Source organism: Olea europaea, unplaced genomic scaffold (genome assembly GCF_002742605.1).
Source record: "Olea europaea var. sylvestris unplaced genomic scaffold, O_europaea_v1 scaffold1269, whole genome shotgun sequence".
Taxonomy (NCBI): Eukaryota; Viridiplantae; Streptophyta; class Magnoliopsida; order Lamiales; family Oleaceae; genus Olea; species Olea europaea.
The window spans coordinates 139,859-152,012 of record NW_019230142.1 but is presented as its reverse complement, the minus strand read 5'-3'; the positions used below and the strand labels follow the sequence as shown (position 1 = coordinate 152,012).

The following is a 12,154-nucleotide window of genomic DNA, read 5'->3' as shown; positions in this document are numbered from 1 at the left end:
TAATCTAAGAGCATGTTTGTTTCTCATTTTCATAGTAAAAATGCATTTTGTAATAGTGATTGTTAAAAATGTGTGGTTAAAAAATAAGGAAAAATTTTAATTTTGCGTGTAATATTATTTTATTGAAGAGTGTATGGTTGAAAATAAAAGAGAGAAAAATGTATTTTGGGAAAAATGGGTACCAAACGAGGGCTAACTCAACCCAAAGCTAACCTTTAAAAGAAGAAGTTCTTCGGCAACCGTGTCTCTTCGATGAGTGTTGACTGTTGATAAAAATCGACGACTGAATTCCGATGATGAGTTTTGGCACAAGAAAAACAAATGGAAAGTGCAATAGATGGCGTTGTTTTTTTGGACAACCGTCTTTGAATTTAATATTTTATTATTATTATTAAAATCAGTCAAAGGTGAAAAGTGAAAATAGCTTCCGGTCAACCAGCCATTTCAAATGATTTCCTCAACGAGTTGACGGTGGTAACAAAACTTTCCGATCAGACGGCTGCTCTTTACACGGCTTTCCAGCCTAGTCCTCCTCCTGTCACGTTTTGCTTACAGAGAAAAAACATATCTCCTCATTTTATTTTCTTCATAGAAATCTAATTGCTTACAGAATTCTCACGCAACTGGAAACAGATCCGTTCAACTTTGTAGGTGTTAGTTGTAGAGAGACATCCCGACCCCCATCCTAGCTAAAAATAGGGAAAAATGCAAAAAGTGATGAGTATTATGAAGCCCAAACCAAACCCGCAGCAATTAATGAGAGATTGGCAGCGTCGACTTCGCCAAGAGTGCCGGAATATCGAACGCTAAATCCGAGGTTATTATTTATTTTCAGTTTTTTAAAATTTTGGCTTTTTAAATTTCTGATTATTGAATTTATTTGTAGTCGGAAATTTTCGAATTTATTGTTTTTTATTATTTTTGTTGCTGAGTTTGATTAGATATACAGAGAGAAGAGAAGAATTTCCAGAAAGCGATTAAAGAAGAAAGAAGCTGCAAAGAGAAATGACATGGGTTCTGCTAAGGTATCATTTAAGGCATATATAGATCAGGTTATATATCTCGTAATGTTATTAATTTATGCCGTTGATCGATGTTAGAACATTTTGAAATTGTTACTATCATTAATTTTTCATATTCGTTATTGAATAATGATGATTGATACCATATTAACGTGACATGATGCATAATCAGCATCTCCCCCAGTGGTTATTGAAATTAGTACTGAAGTTTTCCTCTTTCTTCTCATTGTCATATAAATTCATAAAGATCTTACAAAATGAAATCCAGATTTCATCTATTGTTTTGTGTTGTTAGGCTGGGGGTGAGTGGGGGGATAACATGTGGAAGAAAGCCTAAGGAAACAATTTTTCTCTGGTCAGAAAAAGTTTGTGAGAAGAGTACATACTAAGAGAGTGATCCATTTGTCCTGTATGTTTTGCTGTCAACGAAGTCACAACTCTTGATACAATTGGAGATCAGTGTGGGTCTGGGCTAGGAAGCCTAGAATGAACATCTTGCAATTCTTAAGAAAAGACGAATTTTTAAAATTTGTTGGTCTATAGTCACAAAGCAGAAGTTTGATATGCTTCCATGAACGAAATCCTTACCTTGGATTTCTTTGCCCTTTTAAATCTGTGAATACTGAAATTACGAAAGAACTTTTTTTTTTGGGGGGGGGGGGGGGGGGGGGGGCTAACCCCCACTCAGGCCCAATAACATTTTTTTAAGGTGTTTTTTATTTTTATTTTTTGGGTAAAAAATCAATTTTTTATGTGTAAATTTTTTTTCCCGTGTAGTGGCCCAGTTTGAAATTTTGTAGCTCGGTCCCTGGACAATAGTTTAACCTGTTTTGAGCATTGGTAAATTCCTTTTTAAATGATGAAATTAATTAGGTGGACGAGTGCATTTCTCATTTTCTATTACACCGAGTAAATTGTAAAGTCTCAAAATAACGTCTTAACAATTCCTTATACATTCGACTTCCTTAAAAATTGAATAGACAAAATCTGTGATGCTCTGACACTTAAGAAAAGGACTGCTTCTGGTTCTGTGAAAATTAGGTTAACACAAGGAAGAAGATGAAGATGATTTGGACTTCGGCTCCCTTTTGAATTTTGTTAAATGGGCTTGCTCACTAGCCTTTTATTAACTTTTTATTTTGTAATTAAAATAAAATTTTCAAATTATTTTAATTCGAGTAAAAACTATATATTTGGAGTATAATTTGTCATCTATTTGCAACTTTATTATTCATTTATTTGTTCTCTTATTTTCAACACCACCAGTCGAATTTATATGTTTTAAAGTACAATTACACAATTTCATTTGTAACTTGTTTACGGCTCTAAGCACAAAAATAATACGACTTCATAAAATTAACACGAAGTCACAAACTCTGTTAGTCTCGAAATAAAGTATAGGTCGATTCACCATCTATCTACAACTCAATTTCATGTCATCTTTGGACTCCTCTACAAGTTTATTTCTACTTCTTGAAGTATGTTATATGAGTTCCTTTTTAATGCCCTCACCTTAAGCATAAAATTTATTATGATTCATTTTTATTTGTTATTTTGTTATTTTGCATTGAATTTAAATTAATTTTCATAATTTATTTATTTATTTTTAACAAACAAAAAAGGACATAACTATGCAGCTTGTATCCCCCTACTCGTACCGATAATTCTGCTCTTTTTTAACTGTATCCACATGTTCTAATTTTAAAGGAAGCAAGATTAGGCTCCTAGATAGGTACCCGTCTCTGACACCATACCTGAATCCGAGCAATAGGACAGAACAAGTTATTGCTAAATCTATTTTCTTGAATATTGTAATCACGTACTTGAGTGTAATTTGGTAACTGGCTAATTTCAATATCGCCTACAACCTGCTTCCTTAACTGTCTTAGAATGATGCCCTTAGATTACCCTATATGATATGAGATGCGCAAGACCTTCTAGAAAAACCAGTTATTACATCCTGATAGCTGTAATAGTATGACATATAAATCCTATTTGTTTGCAATTTTGACTTATCTTATACTCCTCTCGGGCACTCGCTAAAGAACTTGTGAGATCTAGAAAACTGTGAACCGTCTATATGAGAACAAGGCACAGTTGAATTCAATATCGATGCACCGAGGAGAAAGTGTTGGTATGCTCCTGCTCATATTTTAACTCGTGCTTGACTTTTGTACAGTAATGTTCTACTGCAGAGAAATATGCTTATTTTGAGCAGGCAGTTCGTCTTTCTATTATTTGATGAAAACCTCACTTGATTATGCCATTTTGATCCCAAACATTAAACTTTCTGTAAGACTAGCAAAATTTAAGACCTCATGTTTTCCACTCCAATGATTTGTAAATCGGTTATGTGTGGAGAACTAGAAAGACTCAGCAAGAACATAGAGTTTCCTACTTTTGTAGATTAGTAGCAAGAACTTTCTGAGACGTGATCATCTCTTTATGCCTTATAATTGTAAGCTGGAACTTTGGAAAGCCATTTGCTCTATCAAAAAAAATAAAATTAGTTTACTTGTTTCTTTGAGATCTTTCTAATTATGTGCTTTATTGGCTATCAATTTGTCCATTTGGTGGGAGACGAATGTTAGAAATTTTGAGCAACTATCTTTACTGTTGCACTTCCTTTGTGATAGAGAACTTGTCTTTGCATCTCTTTGGGCTATGGTGCAGGAACTTTTTCTGTACATCTTTGATTACTTTACAAAGAGCTGAAAAACCCTTCTGACGTAATTTTTTTTTTTTTTGGTCTACGAAGGATTTCTTGTCTGTTACTGTGTATATCGTTCTCTCTCCTTAAAATTTTCCTTCTCCCTTAAAAAAATGATATTTTTAAGTTATTCACAAAATCTTATTGAGTAGAGAACACTGCACACAAGGAATGTATGGAAGCAATACAAAATTACACCTAGCTCAGGATACTCGTGAAACCTATTCACCAGTCAAGAGATTGTGCACATTCTTAATCATATGAATTGTAATGGAAGAAGGTCAGCATATATTTTTAGGAGTCAAATAATTGCTTTGTATAGAGGAAAAAAAAAAAAATTAAAAAAATGAATTGTTAATTTAATCATTTACCAACCTGTCTCAATAAGTTTTACTAATTTCTTGTCCATAGCTCGAGGTCAGGCTTTATCTCAAGCTCAGATCGAGCCCCTTTTTGAGGTTCCGAGCTTAGCTCCAGCCGACCCGTGTGACTCACCGACTCGGGACTTATTTTATAATAATACCAAAAAAAAAAAAAAAAAAAAAAACGAAAAGTTACTGTATTTCCTTATTTTACATTATCATTACTAAGTACTTCCCCCTTAGAGTGGTCTAATTTAAATAAAGGTCAAATATTTGGCAATAATTGGTACTCTTTCTGTGTGACTTTGTTTTCTGCTGAACATTAAAAAACAAGCTGACTATATATTTACTATTGTAATCCTTTGTGAGGAAAGGGGCTCTGTTGGAGTCTTGGAGGCGTGCTTTCCTTCTTTTTAGATTTATCTTGTGCATGTTTATTTATAAGGATGATGCTCAGTGGGACTTTCCGTTCTATATTGTGGATAGACAACAGAAAACTTAATATTATTTTTCCTTCATTCTTCACTGTAATATTATTTTTCCTTCATTCTTCACTGTCTTCTGCTTGATATTGTATTTGATATACTCTACCTTTTCTTACTGAGTTTACAGCTATTGCTCGCACTGTGGGACATTTGTCCAAAAGTGCCGAAGTCATGAAGCTTGTCAACAATCTTATGAAAGCTCCACAAATGGCTGTTACCATGCAAGAATTCAGCAAGGAAATGACTAAGGTAAACTTTTTGTCTTTCTTTCAATAAAAAGATGACAAGAATAAGACTCCAAAAATGGCTGTTACAATTTGAGTTGGTTTACAATCTGTTCATCTTGTCCATTCAACTACTCTTTTTGTCACTTGCAACAATTAAAACACTTCTCGTGTTTCCTTCAGTTTATCCTATAAGGCAACCTGCTGAAAATGATGGCTTTATGTGAGCAGAAGAAAATCAATAATTTTATGAATGTTATACAACCTCAAAATTGGTTTTAGCATGTTGCATAATATTTAACTTCTCTGTCTAATTCCAGAATCATTTTTCTTTTCCGTTTCCTGGCTTGGCGATGTATTACACTTGTGGTTATAAAAAGCTTTATTCTGTAAGTCGATAATCTAGAGCATTGATAAATTTATAAATTACTGAAAAGCATGAAAAATCTAGAGCAGACTTGGCTGGCTTATAAAGTACTTATAATGTTCTTACACGTAAATTGGTTTTAAAATAAGTAATCTTTTATGGGTTGAAGTTGGAATAAGGAAGTTCCATATTTTGAGGGGGTATTTTAAGAAGCACCCGGTCAAAATACTAATTTTTCACATTGACCAAATTTTTTTTTGCCATTCACCAAAAGATCATTCTGAAGAGTAAATGTTATTTTTGCCCTTATTATGTATTGTAATTACAAAAACATATCATTTGCTTAAAAGACAAAAATACCCTCTTTAAAAAATTAATAAATCCAAACAATCCCACTTAAATTTCAAAACGAAATCACTTTCCTTATCAGATTCTCGAACACAGTTAAAAAGAAATTTCCTCTTCCATCTGTTTGAACATTGAAATCTCAAAAAATTATCAAAGTCTCAACAAAAAAATATTACTCACAGTTGGCACTTGAAATTGGTAAGTATAAATACGTATGTTTAATTTCATTTTAGTTAAATTAGTACATTGTTTGAATATTTAAATCTAATTTCAGCATATGATTTTAGAAAAATGAAATATTACAGTCTTAAAAGGATGTATAATTTTTTTTAGCAAAAACGAGGAAAAAAATTCATCTGTTTAGATGCAAAATATAGAAAATAGTCGGCCAAAAGACCGGGTCGGATGTTTAACAGCCGGCCCGGACTATCCGAGCCGGCTGTCAACATCCGGGCCGGATACGGGCCCCTTTTTTTCCCCCTTGTGTCATATTTTTTTTTGTCATTTTATTCTCGTAATTATAATTTTTTTAATAAATGATGTTTCCTAATACAGATATGGGATCAGCTGCTGTCCCGATTTGTTACTTTGGTGAATTTGAAAATAATGAAAATGATCGATGGGTGTGGAAATGGACGAGTGAAAGACATGGTTGTACTGCAATTGTAATAACATCAAGTACGTCATATGCAAAAATGTACAATGAGATATAGAACTTGCTGAAAGTCGATCCCTCTGAGTACGCCATGGAATTGGGAATTTTTAATGGATGAGCATACATTCAATTCAATTCCACCTATAATAGTTACTTCTGAAGTTGAAATGAAGGTTTTAATTGAAATGAACCAGAAACGTGTGATTTCTATTTGCTTGACTTTGATGAAAAAGAATATCCCCGAGAGTGAACACGAATATTTTGATAGAAGGGATCGTAATGTGAATGAGTTTTGGGACACAGTAGAAATAGTGCGTGATGATGTTGTAGCTGTTCCAGAGACAGTTGCTTCTCACCATGATCTCACTGTTACACATAGAATTTACTCGGTAGTCCAAGACAACGAAAGAGATAATGATTTTACAAATGAGAATTTTATTGCTTTATCTCGTTTGAGACATGAGTCGAGTGGGAGCTCACAGGCTGGACTGAGTGCACGGTCATCTAATTGTTCGCGTATAGTTCTTAATGATGAAGATTTGTATGTCTAGCAATTGTTTCACACGAAAAAAGATTTGCAGGAAGCTATTCACCGGATTGCTTTGAAACACAATTTTGAGTTTAAAGTGAAAAAATCAAACAAGTCGACTTACACAATTGTCTACGTTGACGACATTTGCTGTTGGTGTTTGCGAGCAACGAAAATGGACACGAATGAGTTCTTTGTGGTTCGTAAGTATGCACAGAAACATACTTGCGGAGTAAGTATTCGTCGAAATGATCACAGGTAAGCCCGATCATGGTTCATTGGTCGAGAAGTAATGCACAAGTTTCAAGACCCACGAATAATCTACAGACTTTCAGACATTTTTAATGAGGTTCGTCGAGAATACGGGGTGGTCATGAGCTATCAGAAGGCTTGGAAGGCCAAAGAATGCACGTTGGAGGATTTGATGGGTTCGACGGAGGAGAGTTATGCTAAATTGGTTAGGTATTTCTTTGTTTAGATATTTATTTAATAGTTATCTAACTAATTCAATCATTAATTTCAATTGTTTATTTAATTATTTATTGATTCTTTATCTAATGTGTAATTAATTATTTAATTCAATTGTTAATTTTTCATTTTTTAATATTGTTTATTTAATTATTTAAATTGTGATTATTGTTTATTTAATTGGTCAGGTTTTGCTATAACATGGGAAGAATTAATAGTGGATCGGTATTTTTTATTAAGAAGGATGACGAGAATCGCTTCAAGTATTTATTTATGGCCCTTGGACAATGCGTTCGAGGATTTCGAAACGCAGTGCGACCCTTAATCCTAGTCGACGATACAACCCTCAAGGCGAAATACGGGGGCAAGTTGATTATTGCAACATGTCAAGATGCTAACATCCAAATTTACCATCTTGCATTCGGCATAGTTGACGGAGAAAATGATTTGGCAATGCGTTGGTTTTTCATGAAGTTGAGGGAAGTAATTGGGGATGTCGAGAACCTTGCATTCGTAACCGACCGAGGCAGTCAATAATTAATGGTATCGTCGAAGTCTTTCCTGAGACACATCATGGTTATTGTATGTACCATGTACAAGGAAATCTGAAGACCAAGTATCAAGGAAAGAGCATCGTTACGTTGTTTAGGAGAGCTGCAGAGGCTTATAGTTTTCAAGGGTTTGAAAAATTTATGGTTGAAATAGAAAATAAATCTTATGATACATGGGAGTATCTGACAGAGATGTGGATCGAACATTAGGCACGATCACATTTTTCAGGACGTCGATACAACATGAGGACATCGAACAATGCGGAATCGCTCAATGCCTTATTTAAGAAGGATCGAGAGTTACCAATTCTCGCAATGCTTGAGAACATACGTGACAAGCTGCAACAGTAGTTTCATGATCGTCGTGAGGAATTAGAGAGTTGCACAAGTGTGCTAACCTCGGGTCAGGAAGATAAACTCTTCAAGACTCTAAAGGTGGCAAGGAAGGTACATATAGAACCCCTAAATCAGTTTCGCTTCTCCGCGAGATGTGCACGTAATTTCGGATACATCGTCGACTTGAATGATAACACGTGCACATGTAGACAGTTTCAGTTAGAGAGTTTTCCGTGTACACATGCAGTGACGGTGGCTATGTACAGAAGAATTTCACCACACACCTTATACAGTGCTTACACGACTGGTTCTTGGAGAGCAGCATATGCCGAAACCATATTTCCTATACCGAATGAAGTCGAGTGGGAAGTTCCTAATCACATTCTCTCATTGAATAACTTGTTACCACCAGCAGTCGACCCACATACTCCTGAAGGTACACGTACGCCTAGAATACCATCGATCGAAGGATTTCCCCGACCTCGTTAGTGCGACAGGTGCAGTGTAACTGGACATACTAGAAGATTTTGTACAAGTCAGATCTCTCTGCATGACAACGTAATAGATATATAATTGAAATTTATTTAACATTATTTATAACATTGATATTAATTATTTATGCATATTCTCAATATTAATTATTAGATTTAGTTTTTTTATTTTAATATTTCATTAATTAGTTTCGTAATATTTGATGTTTTTTTTTTAAAACTTAGTACGTTCTCCACAATATACCCAAACATTATAAATACGTCATGAAACATTTAAATAAACACATAAACTATAAAATAAATATTAAATATTAAAAAAAATAAACGTTTTACAATTATTTCGTAATTACAAATGAATGAATGAAATATACAATGCTTAAACGTTACAATATGTACAATTATTTTAAAGAAACACGGCTCAATATCTACGGATCAACATTAAATTCAAATAAATCACAAGCTAATTTATTTCTCCAATTTTGTATCCATGTCTGTTGATTGCATCAACTTTCTGTGCTAAACTAAAAAATTCTATGTACTTGATAGCGAATATGCCGCAATCACCCCTACAATTACAAAATATTGTATTAGCACATCATCGTCTAACTATAACGTAAGTTGTAAATTACAAAAATAAAATAATAAATACTTAAGATTTTGCTGTCTCGCTGTCATCGTATCCCGCACGGTGGCCAGTCTGTCATGCACAGTAATGTTCGCTCATCTAGCCAGCATGGGAACAATCACAGACAACGACTCCAGATTTTGCTCGAGCTGACTTGTATCAGGCATGAATGATCGGGGTCATACACATACATAGTCGAGTCGGCGAATACAATTTCCACTGCAATGTAGTGATGATTGATACACACCAGAATGTACAGATGCGTACAACCTTTCCATGGCTTTCTCCCGACACTCGGCCACATCCCTACAACCCACTCCATCATGTATGTAGGCATCGTGTACTCGCTACCCATAGCTTGAAATGTCTGGTACTCAATATTAACGACACGTATGAATTCAGTGTTCAATTTGAGTCGGCCAGGAATGTTGAACGATCTTGGATGTCGTTCAACTCGATCTCGTAGCAAATCCATGGTGAAGTCAATGTGCTGCACCAAGAAGCACCAATTAAAAAAGGAGTTATTTAATTTCATAAATTCAAAACTCAAAAATATGTATACGTAATAAATAACAATATTACTACTTTACTTACATTATCAGCGAGCCAAAGCCTCGAAGTGGTAATGTCGTGAAACCACTTGTAAGCGTCCGAGATCGTCTTATGAGCAATCCTGCGACTGACACTGAAAAATAAGAAAAGAAATTGTTAAGTAAAAATATAGATGTGTCAGCATCTGCTTAATGTACTAATCCTTAACGAATAATACAATACTTACCCGAGAATAATTGCTCTTCACTCCGCCTCGAACGCTTTCCACTTGGCGTGGTCCACCTCCCTAAATAAATTCGGGTACGTGCCGTCGACGAACCTCCTCCTTTTTGCCTCCGCGGTAAACGGAGAAACGACGTACTATGATGGTGCCCTCGGCCTCTTGTCGACCACCAGCTCCGGCACGTCAACAATACGCGACACCCTCCCAATATCCGACACTTCCTCACCTACCATCGGGACCACCTCTTTCGTCCCCTCCTATAGAAAAACTACGTCCGGCGAGTCTGACATCTGATATGGTACCCTCTCTGCCTCGGATACCCCCTCCTCCTCCTGCACCCTCACTACCTCCTCCTCCGGCATCTTGGGTACCCCCTCCTCCTCCGACACCCTAACGACCTCCGCCTCGGGTGCTCCCTTCTCGTCCGGCACCCTCCCGACCTCCTTCTCCGGCACCCCCTCCTCCTTTGGCACCCTCCCGATCTCCTCCTTCGGCACCCACCCGACCCCCTCCTCCTCCGACACTCTGACGACCTCCGCCTCCGTCACCTCGGGTACCCCCTCGTTCTCTGGCACCCTCCCGACCTTCGCCTCTGGTACCCCCTCCTCCTCCGACACCCTCCCGACCTCCTCCTCCGTCTCCATCGGGGCCCCATCCTCCATCTCTATCTCCATATCTATCGGGCCACCGAGATATGAAGTTAATGCATCATCTGATGCCCACAACGAGTCAACATACCCCGTCTAACCTCCTAGACCTTGATAACCACCGGCCCCTCCGTCCCGATAGCGGCTTGCCCCTCCTTCACCCCCTTCGTCCCGATAGCCACCTGCCCCTCCGTCACCCCTTTCATCCCGATAGCCACCTGTCCCTCTGTCACCCCCTCCATCCCAATACTTGCCAGTCCCATGCAGGCCTACTATGTCGCCCCGTGTCGCTACGACCTCAGCACAAAGGTCTCCTAGACCGACTTGTACCATCCCGACATCACGTCGTAAGTCAGCTACTTCGCCTCATAAGTCAGCTACATCGCATTTGATCGCTATCAGAAGTCGAAACATATCATCGATGGAAGCACTCTGATTACGTGCAATTGATCCACGTGGGAGTTGTCCGAACGCAAGAGACGGTAATCTCATGCAGGAAGGTGACACTTTCGGCGGAGGGGATCGCATGTAGGGAGGTGACACCCTTGACGGAGGCGACATCCTCGGGAAATGTGATGCCCTCGACGGAGGTGACACCCTCGGCGGAGGCGATAGTCGACGGCGCTCCTAAAAAAAGAAACATTACAAATCAATAACTTAATTAAAAAATTATAACGATAATCAACATATTATATTCAATTAACATACCGTGTTCCGATCGATAATGGACTCAGGCCTCTCTCGAGCAGCACGATCTGTCAGCAACTCACGGATATAAGTCTGATCCTTATCCTCGATCGATGGTGTCAGCTCAGTGAGGACTTCAAGCTGACATATTGACATTTCATCGAATTACTGACCACATATCCAGTTTCGAAAATGACATACAACAAAAAGCGCAAATATATAATATGTACCTCAGGATCGTCTAGGATAACTGATAACTGTTTTGTAAGGGGCTTGTCTTGTACTCGCCAGCAGTGCATCCGAGGGATGCATGTATCCTCTCTCCTAGCATACCGACCAGCCAAGATGGGAACAATCTCGTAGACCCATATCTGCAACAATTACGATTATTATATGTACAATTTAATAAAAAAATGGATAATTCATTATGTTAAATATTTACCTGCAAAGCTAACGGCAGGCCATATACATAGTACCTACGCTCCGACCTATCTCCCCTAGGTATCGAATGCCTCCTCCTGAAGACTCGTAAAGTATCGACAAAGCATTTCTCCCCCCACGGATAGCTGTTGAACGTATTGGTGTCGTCAACAACTTGCAAATGAAAAACGTCAATCGACGTCTTCCTGTGATGACACCTCAGTACGTTCTCCAGTAGAAACACCATCTCCAACTTCAACTTGTCGGACATCTAATCGCATCTCCTGAATGTATCTCCTAACTGCGCCAGTGTCACTGTTGTGTGCCCATTAAAATAATCATTCAGCAGTCTCTTATCTGTCGAAATACTGGCCCTCGCTACCTCTTCGCCTGTACATCTCAATTCAGTGATGAGGGCAAACTCGAGTATAGAAAATGTAGCAACCTTGCCC

At 37.5% G+C, this 12,154-nt stretch overlaps 1 protein-coding gene across 5 annotated transcripts in view; it reads left to right on the top strand.

Annotated features, from left to right (window-relative positions):
- Nucleotides 1-276: 276 nt before the first annotated feature.
- The window catches only part of LOC111374643 (vacuolar protein sorting-associated protein 24 homolog 1-like), a 14,686-nt gene continuing 2,808 nt past the window's right edge, over nucleotides 277-12,154 (top strand). Inside the window, exons 1-3 of one of the 5 annotated variants that reach the window (XR_002699171.1) lie at nucleotides 277-817; nucleotides 942-1,025; nucleotides 4,707-5,139. Coding sequence is in view for 4 of the 5 variants with exons in the window: in XM_022997353.1 (XP_022853121.1) it covers nucleotides 6,995-7,164; nucleotides 7,359-7,707 (519 nt within the window). In the remaining variant the exon portion in view is untranslated. Of the gene's footprint in view, nucleotides 818-941; nucleotides 1,026-2,162; nucleotides 3,157-4,706; nucleotides 5,140-6,073; nucleotides 7,165-7,358; nucleotides 8,619-12,154 lie in introns of those variants that run through there. The other 4 variants (XM_022997355.1, XM_022997354.1, XM_022997353.1 and 1 more) reach the window with 4 other exon arrangements.